This window comes from Pezoporus wallicus, unplaced genomic scaffold (genome assembly GCF_028554395.1).
Source record: "Pezoporus wallicus isolate ANWC-B61680 ecotype Strahan unplaced genomic scaffold, APGP_CSIRO_Pwel_v1 contig_6401, whole genome shotgun sequence".
NCBI classification, from domain to species: Eukaryota; Metazoa; Chordata; class Aves; order Psittaciformes; family Psittacidae; genus Pezoporus; species Pezoporus wallicus.
The window spans coordinates 785,453-802,371 of record NW_026638608.1 but is presented as its reverse complement, the minus strand read 5'-3'; the positions used below and the strand labels follow the sequence as shown (position 1 = coordinate 802,371).

At 46.6% G+C, this 16,919-nt stretch overlaps 2 protein-coding genes across 2 annotated transcripts; both read right to left on the bottom strand.

Moving 5' to 3' along the window:
• Positions 1-669: 669 nt before the first annotated feature.
• On the bottom strand, positions 670-10,454 carry DDX51 (DEAD-box helicase 51). The gene is made up of 16 exons (XM_057411337.1): positions 10,390-10,454; positions 9,917-10,290; positions 9,273-9,517; positions 8,997-9,147; positions 7,428-7,573; positions 7,019-7,090; positions 6,723-6,829; positions 6,096-6,204; positions 5,412-5,557; positions 4,529-4,727; positions 3,812-3,927; positions 3,607-3,723; positions 2,574-2,675; positions 2,043-2,106; positions 1,692-1,826; positions 670-887 (listed from the first exon to the last, which is right to left on the bottom strand). The coding sequence occupies exons 1-16, from the start codon at positions 10,410-10,412 to the stop codon at positions 861-863; spliced, it is 2,133 nt and encodes a 710-aa protein (XP_057267320.1). The 5' UTR covers positions 10,413-10,454; the 3' UTR covers positions 670-860.
• Positions 10,455-10,973: 519 nt separating this feature from the next.
• On the bottom strand, positions 10,974-13,320 carry MIF (macrophage migration inhibitory factor). Its single transcript, XM_057411311.1, has 3 exons — positions 13,173-13,320; positions 12,058-12,230; positions 10,974-11,240 (listed from the first exon to the last, which is right to left on the bottom strand). The coding sequence occupies exons 1-3, from the start codon at positions 13,278-13,280 to the stop codon at positions 11,174-11,176; spliced, it is 348 nt and encodes a 115-aa protein (XP_057267294.1). The 5' UTR covers positions 13,281-13,320; the 3' UTR covers positions 10,974-11,173.
• Positions 13,321-16,919: the final 3,599 nt, after the last annotated feature.

Sequence of the window (16,919 nt, the reverse complement as noted above, 5' to 3'; positions counted from 1 at the left end):
TGTCTCACAAAATAGTAAGTCAGAGCCTCGGCGTTTCCTACTGAAGGCCTTGCAGGGTAGTTGCAGGCTGTAGCTATGTGGTAGCTCTAAGCCTTCTGCCAGGAGCAGCTAAAAATACCAGTGGCATGTGTCAAATACAGTTAGGGCTTGTGGTGATACCAGCTGACTCCAGTATGCATATTCATTTTAGACATCAGACATTTCAGTCTGCATTAACACCAATCCAACACTCACTACTGCTGCTACCGCTAGTACTGAATGGTGGAAGAAAGAATGCAGGCAAGAGAACTGCAAGAAAGGCACAAAAACCCCTTCCACCACTGCCTCCATCCTTGCACTCAGGAAATGTTATCAGACAGTTTTAAATATAAATTGTATTTATTTAAAATTAATTATTACAGTCACTTCAGCCTAGAGCAGCTCTTCAAACACGTTTCTGCTCCAGGCACCATGCAGGTGTTTGTGTGGTGGCAGCTGCACGTGCAGTAAGCCAGAACCACTTGCTGTCCCAGGTCAGAGCCAAGGCACAGGCCTCGGTTCAGTTCCATCAGGCCCACATTCAAGAGCTGTGTAATGGCTCCTCTTTACTGGTGGCAGTTTCATACACACCGTAGGATATGATGAAGTCCTCTCCGAGATAACTGTACCTCAAAATCTTTTTTTTTAAACCAGAAGCTGAACTTTATTCACAGTGACCCTGAAAGGGGAACCAGGCCTGTGGTTGACTTCAGCGATGATAAGGTTGAGGAGCCAACCATTCAGAGACAGTGTTTAATTTCTACTGTGCTGAGTAATAGTCCATGACCTGCCCCATTCAGCAGCTCCCGTGCCACGAAACAGCCTCCTCAGCATCTACTCACTCAGGCTCGCTTCTGTGCGCGCTCATTCTGTTCAAAATTAAAGTTGAGAAGGTGACTGAAGATGCCCCTGGCTCAGAGCCACACAGAAGGGACTTTGGGGAGCAATGGGACATTTTAATAATACTTTTTGCCCTAATTCTCACTTCTACACCTCAAAATCATCATTTTTCAAGGACAGATGTTAATCAGGAGCCCTCAGATTGGAGCACAGAACACTAGTCCAAATCACACAGCAAAGAAAGTCCATTATGGATCCCCAGTTTACCCATCTGGCAAGTTAAATGCTACTCTGCTTTTATCTGAGAGCTTGTTTATAAACCTTCCCACTTGTTTATAAAGCAGGGCCTGCACAAAATACTTCCCTGGTTTGGAATACCCAGCCTCTAGTCAGCATGGATGTAATTTGCAGTCTTAAAACTCTGTATGACAAAAGGGTTAACCTCTGCCTTTTGTTTGCCTTCCTCTCGGTAGTTGCTAAAATCCCAGCTCCAGAGGTAAAGAGAAAGGCAGAACAGAAATACCAAGAATCATAGAATCATTTAGGTTGGAAGAGACCTTTAAGATAGAGTTAACTATACACTTAACATTGCAAAATCTAGCACTAAACCATGTCCCTAAAGTGCCACATTTTAAATACCTCCCTGGATGTTGCCTATCTTTCCTTTAACATTTCCTCTTTCTTGCTCCACTCACCCTTTCACAGAGTATTTCTTAATGATGCAGCCACAAATGCTGACTTTGCAATGAAATGGAAATGTCCCGGTTAAAGGAGGCTGGACACTGACACTTGTCCTAGTTATGATTTGCAATTTCCTTCCCCGTTTCCATTACCTTGACTGTCTTCTGAAGGCTACACAGAGCTTCCTCATATCGCTGCACCAATGGCTTTAATGAATTGCCCTTCACTGGGTGCTTCTTGATATCTTGGATGCCAGCATCCTTCAACATCCGCAGAAACCTACGTTCCTACATAACAAAACAGACACAGGAGATGAGATACCGCGCTGCCCATCACCTAGAATACAAGCACATTCTGCAATATGCTGCCTAGTTAGGAAAGAATTGAAGTTTCCATGTACAATGCTCAGCTGACTGGAAAAGGGAGGAAGTAGAATGAATCTTTATCTTCCTTATGCCCCTACACGCGTCCTTATCAAATGAAATCCCACACCATCAACCTACCTGAATTCTAAGGACCAAGCTGAAAGCAACACCCGCTTTCCCTGCACGAGCCGTTCTTCCAACTCTGCAAATGGAAAAGGTAGTATCAAGTCAGTTTAGCCATACAGTTACTGCCATTATCAGCTCCAAGAGTCTGATTCTGAAATTCTCCAGAATCACTTACTTAAATCTGACAGTTTTTTGAGGTTAACACAGCAGGAGTAGCCCTATGTTACAAAGGATGATCATTTCCAGTGGTTGTTCACAGCTGCTGAGCCACTGCAGTTTTCTGATCATCTAGAAACCCAATACTCAGTGCTGCCCAGGACAGGATTTCTAGCTCCTGTAAAATACATTTTCTGTAATAGGGTGCTAGTTCTCTGCCTTACTCTGGTGATGCTACAGGCTTAATTTTCATTACAAAGCTATTTGCTTATTAAAGTAAAAATAAAAAATCCAAAGCTAAAACCCCTTTTCAGTGCATGTCACCTTGCCAAGTATTTCAAAGTAAACCAAGTTCAGACATCTGCCTTTTGTTCCTGGTTATCTTACCGGTGAATATATGTCCTGATGAACTGTGGCGCATCGTAGTTTATGACATAATTCACTGCTTTAACGTCAATCCCTCTTGCAGTGGCATCTGTGCTGATTAACCTGTTTTTAAATGTATAAAAAGTCATTTTCAAGTCACATCTCTTGCACTGCACACACAAGAGTAACACAGGTGAACACAGCACAACTCTTGCTAATCTCCGTTCAAAGTGGGCAGCCAGCCCCTGACCTCTGAGCAGAAGATCTGAATGGAAAGTCATTCATTAGTGTCACTGGCACTATTAGCTGCCTGCAGACACCCAAGCATCACTGCAGGCTTATCACCTGCTCCTGTGCATTAGAAGTTACTGGGTGTTTCCAGGTTCTCCAAGCATGTCACACTAAGCCAGGTGACTCCCATCACATTAGAAGTCACAAACCTGCAAGCTATCTGAACAATCCATAAAGGCACTGAACTCAGACAGTGGGGTGCTAAATTCCAGCAGCCAAGAAGGAATTTAAGCACCAGGTTTTGATAAACAGAAAAATCAAGAAAATAAATATTTACCCTTCTTCTCGGAGACATTCCACAGATTCAATCCCATACAGCTACCAAAATCACAAAGCAAGTCAAAAACACAGAGAGAAATAAATCTGTATGCCAGTCTTATCAGGCATTTCTTTGGTAGGAAGTACCAACAACATTCATACTCTTCCAACAAGTGCCAGGTGCCAAGCACACAATAACTTAAGATTTTCAGCACTGTGTGTGTTCTGGGCAACTACATGAATAAGCAGTTGCATTTACTGCTTGTTGCAAAACAACAGAGAGAAATTCAGATTGAGGCCAGATTAGAACAGGCCAAGTTACATGCAGGGCAAACAATTCAGAAGTCACAAGTTCAAATCTCACACCCATGTCATAAACTGGTTCCTGCAGGCTTTGAGTACAGAGGACCCCATTTAATTGGGCTCTTGGTTCTACTTAGCTTTCCATACCAGAAGTAGCATATGTCATAAGATGTGCAAAACCCCCCTCATTTAAGATGCTCACAGTTGTATTTTTCCTTGTTCAAACTCCTTTATGGTTCTTTGTCTCTCATTTGGAGGTAGCAGAGAAGAAAATTCAGCTACAGGGACTCCACCAAAGGCTCGAACCAGCAGGAATAATCTGTAGGTAACCGGGATCAAACAGTCACTTCTTTACCTCTGTAACACTACTTGACAAATACCCACTATAGTGATCTCAATATATTCACCTGTGAGAAGCTTCTCTGGAGTTGGTAAAGCACAACACACGGGTAAATTTCATTGTCAGCATGAAATGCAAGAGGAGCAAAGGCTTGGAATTCAGGTCACATGGCACATAACATTGCTGCAGTCAAGAAGGAAGAAGTTAAATTACTTCTTGTCAAGGCAATCTTCTCTGAAACCCACTACCTGTCTGTGACCTATGTAGGCCTGGCTGTTTTACAACTGACTAGCAGCAGCAAAACAAGCCCCCACAATACCATCCCCTTTAGAGTAAGTCATAGTTACAGGATACAACACAAGGTGGAAATGGGAGATCTGTGCTGTTCTAATGTTCTCACCTCTCACAGCAAGTAACAACATGCACTGCCTTTCTGCCTACAAGGTGACCTGTATCTACATGCTTTGAAATACGTGTTATAGACAGCTGATAAGTGCTACTACATTATTATTACTTCATCTCTCCACTCTCTGTTGCTGGTAAACTTAATTCTGCATGAAAAAAGTTAAAAAAAAAAAATAAATACACCAATCAATCCAGTCTTCACACAAACTAATGAGAAAACAAATGTGCAAAGGCAGAGCTCTCTGGGTCAGAAATATTCCAAACTACTTCAGCCAGCACTTCTGTTAAGACAAGGAACCATAGAGTAAAAACATAACTATATACTCCAGAGCTAAACAAATCTTGGAGTATAATTTATTCAAGAGAATTAATGTCATACCGAGAGCCCTTCAGGGAGTGTGTATTTCTTATTAGTATTTTCATCAGTCTCTGTTCCATCTCCAAGTGTTTTTTTCTCAGAATAGACAGATGTGAAGAGGCGAGGCTGGAATAAGTCCAACTGCTGCAGTTTCTCTGGGTCCTGGGTCAGCGTGGCTGAAAACAGCAGTTTCTGTAAGGGTATCTGAGGATAGCAGGAGCTGAAATAAATGGCACATGGAAACTGAGCTTTGAGGATGGGACAAAGGAGTTCCTCCACAATTGCCTTCAGATGATGTTCTGAAGAAAGCAATTAACCTTTTCCTGCCCTAGGCCTTTCCTGTACATCTTTTACACCCTTGTTTTATGGTGCAGTTCACAGACAGAACTGATCAGCACTGTCAACCAACTGCACAACCTGTTGCCCCTGGACGCATCCTCGCATTCTAGCTATCCATGTCCTTGTTCTAGTTGCCTCCTTCCTTGGTCACCGATCGCAGTTTCTGACACATTCCTACCATGCTGTATGAAAACAGCAGCTGCAGATAAAGAATTTTCTTCCAAAGCCATTACTCAGCCTGCCAGAAGGCATCATTACAGTTACTGTGCAAATGAATCACACACTTCAAGTATTGGCGCATTCTTTTGATGTTCTTTTAGCCTAGTTAAGGAAAGCTTGGAGAACACAATACTTAGGCTTCAGTCTAAAACATCCTCTAACATCAGCTGTTCAATGCCTGCTTTTCCAAAGCTGCTTTGAAAAAGCAGCTGCCTTACTTTGGCAGACGTTTCTCAGAGTACGGAAGCTTTGGGAATGTCTGTGAGAAAGTATTGTGAAGCAGACAGTAACATATAAGTGCTGGTGTCCATGCTATCAGTTCAAAGAAATGCATTCTGCAACTCACCTGGCTGCTGTTATAGGCCCTGGTTTGGTCCTCTGAAAAAGCATGTTGGAGCCAGAGTCATTTTCTACTCGGAATGCAGCTTTGACAATTTGGTTCAGACAGTTCTGGTGCATGTCATCGATCATACGGTCAGCTTCATCTATGATCTGAATTCACGAGGATGAAAAGCACTACTTGTTAAATATTGTCTAGCATTAGGGAGCTTTTGCTTTCCTTTTGTATCTATAACAAGTGAGCCAGAATGTAAGATAATGCAAGCTCCTAGTCAGCCTGACACTGAAAAATAAACACAAGTTCATTTGTGCATAAATCCATGTCTCTGAGTAATAGAGAAAAATCTCCATCTCCTAAATAATACTGTAACTATGCTTCTGCACAGACTTCCATACAGTGGATGCTACAAAAGGCTGATAATTTACCTTGACTTTGACCACCAGTTAAGTCTTTACTCCGAGTTTGTGTTTGCAAGAGGCTAAGAGAGAAAGGGAAGCGGGCAAACGCTTCAGTCTCATGAGTTGGAATAAAACATTTCTTCTTAAAACTGCTTCCTGAGCAATCAAGTGCAGACCAGACCCACTCAACAGTTCCAACAGAGAAGTACTTATGTATCACGCAAGAACAAAGCAGGAATTACAGCTGTAACAGACACCGCACTAAGATGGGAGATCTGTGGAGCTGACTCACCAGGAAGCGAAGCTGTGTGAGGTTGAACCCTGGGGTCTGGTTGATGTGATCTGTGAGCCGCCCTGGTGTAGCCACAATAATATCAGCCAGGCTGCAGTAGCTTGTCACTCTGAAAGAACAAACAGCCATTAGTAAGTTTCTCCCTACACCACAGAGTATGTAATAGAGATCCCTGGTCAACAGGCTATAAAGTTTTCCAACTATTTAATTAACAGAGAAATAATAACATTCCAATATGCACTTTACTTCAGAGAGTACACACAGTCTGTGCTGGACACTAAACCCTGTTTTCCATTGTACTGCCTCATTTCAAACAGAAAGCACTGCTCTTTAAAAAAACCTTAATTGCAACAAAATCCCATAACAATCATTTGTACCTGTGGGTACAAGGTTAATGTTTGCATTCTACTCAGCTGGCAGAGAACTTCAAAAATCTAGTACAGTATCATTGCAGAAAAGGGGCAGTATCAGGCACTTTGACAAAGACAGAACAACCAGTTTACCTTATAAACCCACTATCCAAAATCATTATTGCATGATGGTGTGATGCAATAGCCTGTATTTTGACCTCTGCTTATTAAGTAGTTTACAGTCTCTATAAACCTTATCAAAAACCTTTTAACCTACTTTTTCTGGACAAGCATCTCCTGCTCCTTGGCAAACGATTTCTGGCCAGTAATCAAAACAACCTTCAGACCTGTCCCATCAGTGTAAATGTTGAACACTTTACTCACCTGCAAAGAGATGAGTTTTGTTAGCCACAACAAAAATCAGTCAAAGTAATACTTCCCCTTATACTAACAACACTAAACCCACTGACAGGTCTTCAACCTGCTTCACAGAACAGCAAAGGCAAGTATTGACTGCACCAGCCTTTCCCTCACCCAATTCTGCTCAGAGAGAAGGTGAAGAGCGCCACATACCTGTTGTGCCAGCTCTTTGGTGGGCAGAACCACCAAAGCTCGTACTTGACAAACTACTCGATCTAGCAGAACCTGCCAGAACAAAGGCCAAGTAAGTCTGTGAAAGCAATGGGGAGTTTTGTATCTAACCTAGTGGGAAGAAATGGGCTTGAGACATTCACATGAAGTTTCATATTTCCGTTTTACTCCCACCCTCCCAACTCCTCATTCTTTGTCTGCTATCTGAGGAGTGAGTTACTAAGACAAAGCAAACTTACACAGTTCCCTCAAACAGCTCCGAGCTAAATATCTGTTGCTTTGCATCCCCAAATTCCTTGGCTTTCTGACCTACTCCCAAGTTTAGATTTCACTTGAACAAAAGCAACCCCATTATTTTTCTCTGCAGACATTTTGCTAGGGGTAAACTCACCTGGACTATGGGTATGACGAAGGCCAGGGTTTTACCACTGCCAGTAGGTGCAGAGACACAGATGTCTCTGGGGCGGTATCCTCCCTGCCCCAGCAAATACCCATTGGATGCACTCTGTAGAATAGCAGGAATCACCTCTGCCTGAACTGAACAAAAATGGAAACAAGCAAACTACAGAGTTAAGGTATCCAGAAAAGCAATTAGATACAATGAATCTGTTTCCACATGCTGTTGTTGCTACAGATATAAGAGGCAAAGAAACCAAAACCAGCTCTTCCCAGAGATGCTATCTGGGGTTACCTAGCCCTTTTTCACTCATGGCAGCTCAGTACTGAATAGAGATATCTCCCTCCAAGGATTCAACTATTTCTAGTGCTCATCTAGGACGCTACTGTGTTAAGTATTGTTTTTAACTCGTATCTGTCATCTTGTTCTCACGTTAGGGTGGCACTGGGCAGATTTAAAACCTGTGAATATTTGTGCGTAAGCATCCTTTCACTGTAGTACAAAGTACTCTTTACATAAACACAAAATAAGTAACAAGGCTATGCAGCCTCATCTGCCAAGCAGCAAAATGCATAACTACTGTAGCCTTTGGAGTAAGTCTGCTGCAAAACATACAGCTTTGGCTGTCATGCATGAATTCCTTCCCTTCCCTGCCCCATGACAAGCCCTGACAAATTGGCCAACTTTGGTTTATCTATGAAATTTAGCAGTGGATCTAGGTCTGTGACAAGAGCATACTCCACGATGCATATGACTTCAGTGGACACCATCTTTACCAGACGGCGTGACACTGCTTGATTCATCTACTACGAAGTGACAGAAGCTGGACTTGAGTTATGAGAAAACACAAGCTGCTGCTATCAGCAACCTGTTAAGAACTCCCAGGACAAAATAAGCAATAGCATTTACATTAAAACGCTATGCGACAGCATACTCTAAAAGAGAAGATACATGCTGGCTTTCCAATATAACACTAATGGGTCTCTGATAGAGTCTAAGCCTCCAGGCTCAGACAGACCCAGTAACTGCCTGAAAGTCAGAGATCCCACCTTCTCTCCTCTCTCACTGCCTCCTCTCCTTGTCACTGCTTCCAGCTGTGCCTTCTACTTAGGAGCTGACACTTAACTGCACTTACTTGCAAAACTGGTAAAATAATGGAAAACGTATTTTTTTGTTTTTCTTGAGTTGTTTTCTGCTGCTTTAATGAGTTGTTTGGGGTCTCAGAGAGGACCACTAGCAGCAGAGATGGTAGAAGGTAAGGAACTAAAAGCACATGCCTTGTAACAAGGAGATAAAAATAGGAAGACACAAGTAACACCTCCCCTCTTTTGGCAGCTGTGAGCCATTACTTCAAACCACCATATTTTGTTGAGCTGCACTTATGACTTGATAACAGACTTCAATTACTCAGCCTATAGAAGCTTTGAACATGAAGGGTTAAAACTAGTGCAATCACTTGAATTTGTTTTGTATTTTACTTCACTGACTAAACAAAACAGACAGCAACAGACTGCATGAACTACATAAGTCAGTTTAGAAAGAAACAAAGCAGTATCAAGGTACCTGGAAAGAAGGACTCTATCCCATTCACTTGCAGCTTTTTCAATAGTCGAGGATGAAGTCCTGGGATATCTCCAATTGGAAACAGATTATCTTTGATACATTTTTGCACTAATTTGGGTTGAGCAAGCCAGTGTGGTAAGAAGGGCTGAACCTAAGGTGGGGGAAAGGAGAATTAAAAAGCATTTTTATCATAAACCTGCAATACCATATGTAAAATAAGCTGCTAAGATGCATGTTCCTTCCTGACCATCCTCAAAATTCAGTCAGGCTGCTTACCTTCTGCACTGGCTTTCTGTCATAGTCTCCAAGAACCATCAAACTGGAGGGTGGAGGTTTTGCCTCTTCCTCTGAGGCTGCTAAGGACAGCTCCTCCTTTGGGCTTTGATTTCCTTCAGCTCCTTCACTGTTCTCCTCCTCCCTTGTTTCAACTCCCTCTGTTTCCTCATCCCTCTTCGTCTTTTTAGAAGACTTACTTTTAAAGTTGCTTCTGTTTTCATGTTGTTTGATGTCTGCTTCAGAATCTGGAATTTGGGTAACAGGAATGCACAGCTACAGGTCAGAACATGCTACAGAAAAGGGATGTAGGAAACATTTTACAATGCAGGACTCCGGCAACAACTTGCAAGCTCCTCTTTCTTCCTAAATTCAAGTGCAAAAGCCAAACATTTCTTCCTTAGTCTGGAGACAACTGAAGACTGAGGTGACATGCTTCCCTCCTTCCCCTATGCTAAACTCACCCTCAAAGGCTGCAATATGGGTCTTTCCCCTAAAAAAGGAATTATTTGGGGAACATATTAAGCAGAAGGAAGCAAAATTCACCATCAGGTAAATTGCTCAAAAGGCAAATTATGTCTACTCTTCTGTTGAGAGCTGTCAACCGCAATGAACCGAGATCCTACACAGCCTCAATTTATCCTTACCTGATTCAGGCCTCTCTTGCAGCACTTTCGATTTCCGTCTGTTTTCTTTCTTCTTCTTCGAGGGAGTGCTGCCATCTGCTGACCCCTCACTGCCCGCGCGGTCCTCAGACGGGCCGCGAGGCCGTTTCTTCTTTACCTGCGTCTGCCCTGCCGCACAGGGCTGCTCTTCACTCTCACTTTTCCTTTTTCCTCGCCCGGCTTCACCCCCGGGGCTCAGCCCCGCTCCCCCCGGGCACAACTCGCCTTCCCCTCCTTCGGCCTGCGCTTCCTTCTGCTTCCTCAGCTGCCGGGCCCTTGCCTGCTGCTGCAGCCGCTCCAGCAGGACCCGAGCCCGGTCCGGCGCCTCAGGCTCCTGCTCCTCTTCCCCGCTGTACCTGAAACAGCCCAGACAAAACCCCCTCACGCTCCGGCACGGCCCCACCGCCCCCTCCAGCCCCACAGCACGGCCGCAGGCAGGCCGGGCCCAGCCTCACCTGTTGATGCAGAAGAGCGCCATGGCCGCGCCGCGCGGGCGCACGGAGATGACGTCAGCGGAGCCCACATGGCGGCGACGGAAAGCGCCAGAAGGCGGGGAGGGGGGCGGGAGAGGAGGGGGCAGCACGGCTGAGGAGAAAAGGCGGGAAGGGAAACGGGCCTCATCATGGCGGGAGGCCGGGCCGGTAGCACGGCACTGCGGGGAAGGGCTGGCAGCACAGAGCCGCGCTACAGGCCCCAGCACGCCTTCCTTGCACCAGCACAGGCGGCTGATACAACACTGAAGGGAAGTTCCTTAAGGAGCAAGCAAAGGGCTGGCCCAAAGACTGCTTCTGCTGTGGCAATGGAGGCCACCGCAAAACGCCTCAAGAGCGACAAGAAGCACTGAAGGGACTCTGAAGCCCAGCAAGGTAAAAAGTCACTTTGGAGTGTTGCCAGGCACCTGCCCTCTGTCAAACCCTACTGAGAAATACCGTCTGAGAAACAAGCAAACCTGAAGCATTTCTTTGCTTTAGCAGAGTGAAACAGATGTTACCAATTGCCCGAGTCCATCCCCAACCTGCCACAGCCAACACCAGACAGCTTACTTCTAAATCTTTATTTGTTTTCTACACAGAGAAAACAGAGGAATGTTGAAGCAGCAATATTTAAACACACTAACAAGGAGCCATCGATCTCAAGAGTGCACAAAACGCAACAGAGGGCCATTTGTGTGGTGGTCTCTGCTAAAGGGGCAGGGTGAGAGCAGGTCCAGGAGCAGCCTCTTCAGGTGTCAGGAGTGCTCTATGCAAAGGTGGAGCCATTCCAGCCTACATTGGCAGCGTTCATGTCAAAGTAGTTGATGTACACCCTGCAGAAGAGGCACAGGAAGACACAAACAACCGTATTACCTCATTTATCTAAGTAACAAGGGAGACAGGACAACGGGACAGGAGCAAAGCTTCCTATTCCTCAGAAAAATGCCAAGCTTTGTTTTTAGCTAGCTAGCTTCTCTGGTAAAGCCTCCAAACTCGCACTATTCCTCACAGTCCCTGGAACTGTATTACTGCTTTTAGAATACAACTTATTCTTCAGTCAAGGCCTATCCAGACACTCCCCAGCTTTTGGCTAGCAGCCTGTCAAGAATTTCTAGAGATCAAAACCTTCTGGCCCAAACACTGCAGTCCTTCATACGTGTCAAAGAGGCAGCCTTACAAAAGCCAAGCAGGCCCTCAGAGCCATCTCTGCACTTCTCCCTTCTGACCCCACTTCCCATCCTTTGTCACTGCACACACACAGTCTGAAGGCTCCACAGCCTGTGAGGGAGCTGTCACAGCCTTCTGGTTTCTACTGTGTCTTTCAGACCCAGCCTGTTACTGCTCCTGCTTTGTGCTTTCAGCCATCCATCACCAGAGGACGAGACGCAACACCTCAGAGGCAAAAGACAACGCTGTACAACTTGTCAGTTCTCTGGCATTTTTCCCTGCTCTGAGAACAGGATGCTATTTAACAGGGGACTCTAAAGGGAAAGGCGTCAAAGTCACTGGACATGAAAACATTGTAAATGATAATTTGGTATTTTCTCAACCACATGGACTTATTCTTGGCTTTCTGTATTTTGAAATAAAATTGTCAAAGCAACTTCAGAAAGCCAGATAACTAAGGCTAAAACCATGTCCCAGCCTTACCGGTCTGCAGATACATGCAAGTGCTTGGAGATCAGATCACACAGGAGCTTGGTGTAAGTCTTGTTCTGCTGCCCTCCTATCTTGCCGATGCTGTAAAGGCTGCAGAGCGCGCAGGGATCGGTGGAGCCCCCAAAGGACATCATCTGATTAGGTATGATGTGCACAGCTATGTACTGCAGGCACAGAACAAACGGTTACAGCCGGTCTGACCTCCGTATTGCAATACGAACTTGCTTTGTGTACCAACGTTAGACACCACAGTTATGTTCTGTGTTACAGCCCGGGCAGCTCACCAGCGCTGCCCTCTGGGCCCTTCCTGGCCTTGCAGGAAGCAATAAGGGCTCAGGCACTGCAGCCCACTAGGGTGGCACGGTAGTGGCCCCCCGGCTGCGGGGATCCCCTCGGCCTGGCTCTCAGCTTTGGGAGTGAAGGTTGTGTTTGGGGAGAGCCGCAGACGAGAAGGCTAGTCCCGCCTGCCGCTACACGGGGCAAAGCGTATACGGCTGGAGATGAAGGCCTTAAAACTGTGTGTCCATGCCAGAACTCACACCCTCAATCACAGCCTGAGCCACAGCGCTGCCTGCAGCTCCGCTTTGATTTCTCAGGCTGCAGTGGTCTGGCCCAAGAAGGGCCGTGTCCGATCCCGGGATAACCGGGAGAAGACGGACCGGAGCTTGGTATCGGTTACTTCGTTTTGCCCGAGTCTCGCCAGCCTGGCGGATACTAGCGCCTTCCCCCAGCCATGTGGCTGAAATCCCGACTCCCATCACGGCGCAGCCGAGCCTCCAGCGCTGTAGCCATGCGAGCACCGAATTCCCTCGGGTCAGGCTGGCGCTCCGGGTGGCCAGGCCACCGGCCTTCAGGAGCCGCTGGGCCTAGGCCCAGGCAACCAGCGCAGCGGGAAGTCCACTGCTGCAGCGCGGCTGCCTCGGCCCCGCGGAAGGCCTCCGGGGCAGGTACAAGCCCTCTCCCCTGCGCAGCGGGGACCAGAACCATGTCCTGCCCGTAGACGCACCCGCGGCGGCCGCAGCCCCTCCGTCTCAGTGAGCGAGGGAGCGGGTGCAGCCCCGCGGCTCTCTGCCTCCAGCAGCATCGGCCCCACCACCCGCCCTCACCTGCGCGGGCTTGCCGGTGGCCTTGGCCAGCTGCTGAGTGAGGTCACCCAGCAGGCTCTCGGGTACGGCGTCCTTGCAGACATTGGTCTGGATGGCGAACATCGGCATGGTGGCAGAGGTGGCGGGCAGCGAGACCGGTAGCGGAACGGTACGGTACGGTACACCGGCAGCAGCACAGTGGCGGGAGGCGAAGGCGGCGGAGCTTTTAGCGTGCACGCGGCTGCGTCGGCCTTAAAGGGGACGCGCCGGCCTTAAAGGGGCCACGCCCGGTGGGGAGAGGACGAAATTGGGGGGGGGGGGCAGGGGGACACGACGAACAACTGCCTCCCTAGTCTGCTGCCCTTGATGCGGCTTACGGCTTCCCGCCCGCGGCAGCGTCACGGCCAGAATTCTCCCCGCTTTCCGCCGTTGTTCGTTCCCTCGGTTACTACCATGTAGCATCTTTTGAGGCTATGTTGTAGGCTCCTTGCCTGGCACCGAGTCCCGCCGCACTCGATAGTTCATACATAGCCTGGTATCGGCGCATGTGGTACTCCTGCTGTAGCATTCCCGCGGGCTTCTGCAGGATCGGGGCCAAAAAGGGCCAGAGGCTTTAGCCTGGCAGTTGCAAAGGGGATGCTTGCCCTGGCTCAGGTGGGATTTTTATTTTTTTTTTATTTTGCAAAATAAAGGCACATCAGTACTTTTTTTTTGTTGTAACTGTGTGTATAGCTTTAACACGATGTAAGCAGAAATGTCTGACTTTATTGGCACGTTAATTATTTTCTAACTTTTTGCAGTCAAATTCGAAGTGATCTATTACTCCTCGGTATCCTCATTTTCCCATCATATTATTTGTACTGGAAAAAGGCAGAAGTGACTTACTTCTGCTTAGAAAGGGTGCGTGTCTATTCGGAGGTGAGAGGCAGCCCGAGAGATGAGTCCTGCCTGGGCTGTGTGATGTGATGCACGTAGGCTGCGGAGGACCCGACTTCCCACCCAGCCTCTTACACTGCAGCACAGATCCGCTGTATTGCTTGAAATGACTCATAGGAAGGCTAAAGAGGATCAGTCCCAGAGCTCTCTCCACAAAGGCATTTTACACACAGGAATAGAGCACGTGTTAATTTGTGAAACAGTTCCTACACTGCTGCTGCCAGAAAATTTGACCATACATACATGTTACACATGTGAACGCACATAGCCCTGAACAATTAGACTGGGTATTAGATGTGAGTGCTTTGGAGTGGCACAGGCTATAACGCTGGGTACTGGAGAACTTTTCTTTTGGTGATTAACAGAGATATTAAGAACTGAAGCTACGCTTCTTCCCTTTGATACCTCAGTTCCCTGCCATTGCATAGTGCCACTTATTCCTCCCAGTTTCGTTGCATAGAAGTGCAGTGGGAATTCTATCAGTGCAGGGAAAAAAACTTTGAGAGCAGCATCACCAACAGCGTACTTGCTCTGTGGACACCCAGGCCCAAAGTGGCAGACCCTGGTCATGCTGGCACACAATGGAGACACATCCACAGTTTCATTCTCCTTTGCCTCCTTGACTAAGGAAGAAGCTATTTTCATAGCTTCTAAAGATGCATTTTTAGAAGTTAACCAAATACTATTGTACTTGGTGCTCACTCCTTCCTCAAATGATTGCTCCACTCATGCATTCATAATACATTTTCGGATGCCCAGCATCTGTTTTAAAACACAATTGCCTGTGATTAAAACAAGAATTGTGAATAAATGCATCTAAAGCCAAAAAAAAACCCTTAAAAGTAAAATGTTTCACAGAAATATACCAAAGAGCATTCTAATAATGTGCCAGAGACACAGGCAAAGGTAGCTCTTATGGTCTGTATTACAGAATATGAGAATTGTTAGCAAGTAGAGATGGTCTTAATTATACTTGCACCATGAGGTACCTTAGGAACCCATGTTTCAGTGTCTGAATGCTCCAAGAATAACTCTGAAAACATGTAACACAGAAAGGCTTCAGAAGATACATGGGTCAGGCTGGCTGCAAATAGCAGGGCTGGGGCATTCATGGGTGGCAGTTGTACATACCCAGCTGCATCCGAGCACAGAGCAATTGGATGGGGGAGGAGGCACCAGGAGAACATCAGGAATACCGGTGCTGTGGCTCCAAGATCAGGCAGAATGAGTGCCTCTATGAAGAAGGCAGATTGATTTTTGGAGAAGGAAACTGCTCCCCACAGAAGGTCCTGCTGTTTAGGGGCTTCATAGCTTTTACGCCAAAAAAATAGCTACCTCATGTCATGTCTTCCTCCCTCAACAAGCAGTGCTGCAAGGCAGAGATATAATAAGATATATTGTGTTTAGATGCTAAGTAGCACATTGCTATATTGGCTGTGCTGCTTTGATTCACCAAGGCAGCTTTCAAAATGCTTGTTATCCCAACTTTGGAAGCAAATGATCATATATGATCCAGAGTTTGAATAATAAATAATTTATATCACAGTATCACAGTATGCTAGAGATTGGAAGGGACCTCGAAAGATCATCTAGTCCAATCCCCCTGCCGGAGCAGGAACACCTAGATAGTGTTACACAGGAATGTGTCCAGGTGGGTTTTGAATGTCTCCAGGGAAGGAGACTCCACAACCTCCCTGGGCAGCCTGTTCCAGTGTTCCGTCACCCTCACTGAGAAGAAGTTTCTTCTCAAGTTTAAGTGGAACCTCTTGTGTTCCAGTTTGTACCCATTACCCCTTGTCCTATCATTGTTTGCCACTGAGTAGAGCCTGGCTCCATCCTCGTGACACTCCCCCTTTATATATTTATAGACACTAATAAGGTCACCCCTCAGTCTCCTCTTCTCCAAACTATAGAGACCCAGCTCCCTCAGTCTTTCCTCATAAGGGAGATTCTCCACTCCCCTAATCATCTTTGTTGCCCTTCGCTGGACTCTCTCAGCAGCTCCCTGTCCTTCTTGAACTGAGGGGCCCAGAACTGGACACAATATTCCAGATGGGGTCTCACCAGGGCAGAGTAGAGGGGAAGGAGGACCTCTCTCGACCTACTAACCACCCCCTTCTAATACACCCCAGGATGCCACTGGCCTTCTTAGCCACAAGGGCACAGTGTTGGCTCATGGTCATCCTGTCGTCCACTAGGACCCCCAGGTCCCTCTCCCCTACACTGCTCTCTAACAGGTCGTTTCCCAGCCTATACTGGAACCTGGGGTTGTTCCTGCCCAGATGCAGGACTCTAACTTTCCCTTGTTATATTTCATCAAGTTATTCCCTGCCCAACTCTCCAGCCTGTCCAGGTCTCGCTGGATGGCAGCACACCCTTCTGGTGTGTCAGCCACTCCTCCCAGCTTAGTGTCATCAGCAAACTTGCTGATAGTACACTCAATTCCCTCATCTAAATCGTTGATGAATATATTAAATAATACCGGTCCCAGTACTGACCCTTGAGGCACTCCACTAGTTACAGGCCTCCAACTAGACTCAGCCCCATAGACTACAACTCTCTGGCTTCTCTCCTTCAGCCAGTTCGCAGTCCACCTCACTACCTGATCATCCAGTCCACACTTCCTCAATTTAGCTGTGAGGATGCTGTGGGAATATCTAAAGCTTCCTTTCATAATTCATTTATCACTTTGGCCTCTGGGAATGGCTAACTGTGCCTCTGCTCCTTTTTGAGCTGTGCTCTAATCTTCACTGTCACTGGAAATTGTTCAGTGGCTGAAAAGGGGAGGGCAAAACAGTGAACAGTGGGTTTTTCCACTTACTCCCTCTGCCT

Coding starts and splice junctions, on each gene's coding strand:
- MIF (XM_057411311.1), bottom strand. CDS start 13,280: ATGCCGATGTTCGCCATCCAGACCAATGTCTGCAAGGACGCCGTACCC. Junction 12,231..13,172: donor CCACCGGCAAGCCCGCGCAG/GTGAGGGCGGGT, acceptor CTGTGCCTGCAG/TACATAGCTGTGCACATCAT. Junction 11,241..12,057: donor TTGCATGTATCTGCAGACCG/GTAAGGCTGGGA, acceptor CCTCTTCTGCAG/GGTGTACATCAACTACTTTG.
- DDX51 (XM_057411337.1), bottom strand. CDS start 10,412: ATGGCGCTCTTCTGCATCAACAG. Junction 10,291..10,389: donor GCGCTCTTCTGCATCAACAG/GTGAGGCTGGGC, acceptor GGGCTGTTTCAG/GTACAGCGGGGAAGAGGAGC. Junction 1,827..2,042: donor GCTTGGTCCTTAGAATTCAG/GTAGGTTGATGG, acceptor TTTGTTATGTAG/GAACGTAGGTTTCTGCGGAT.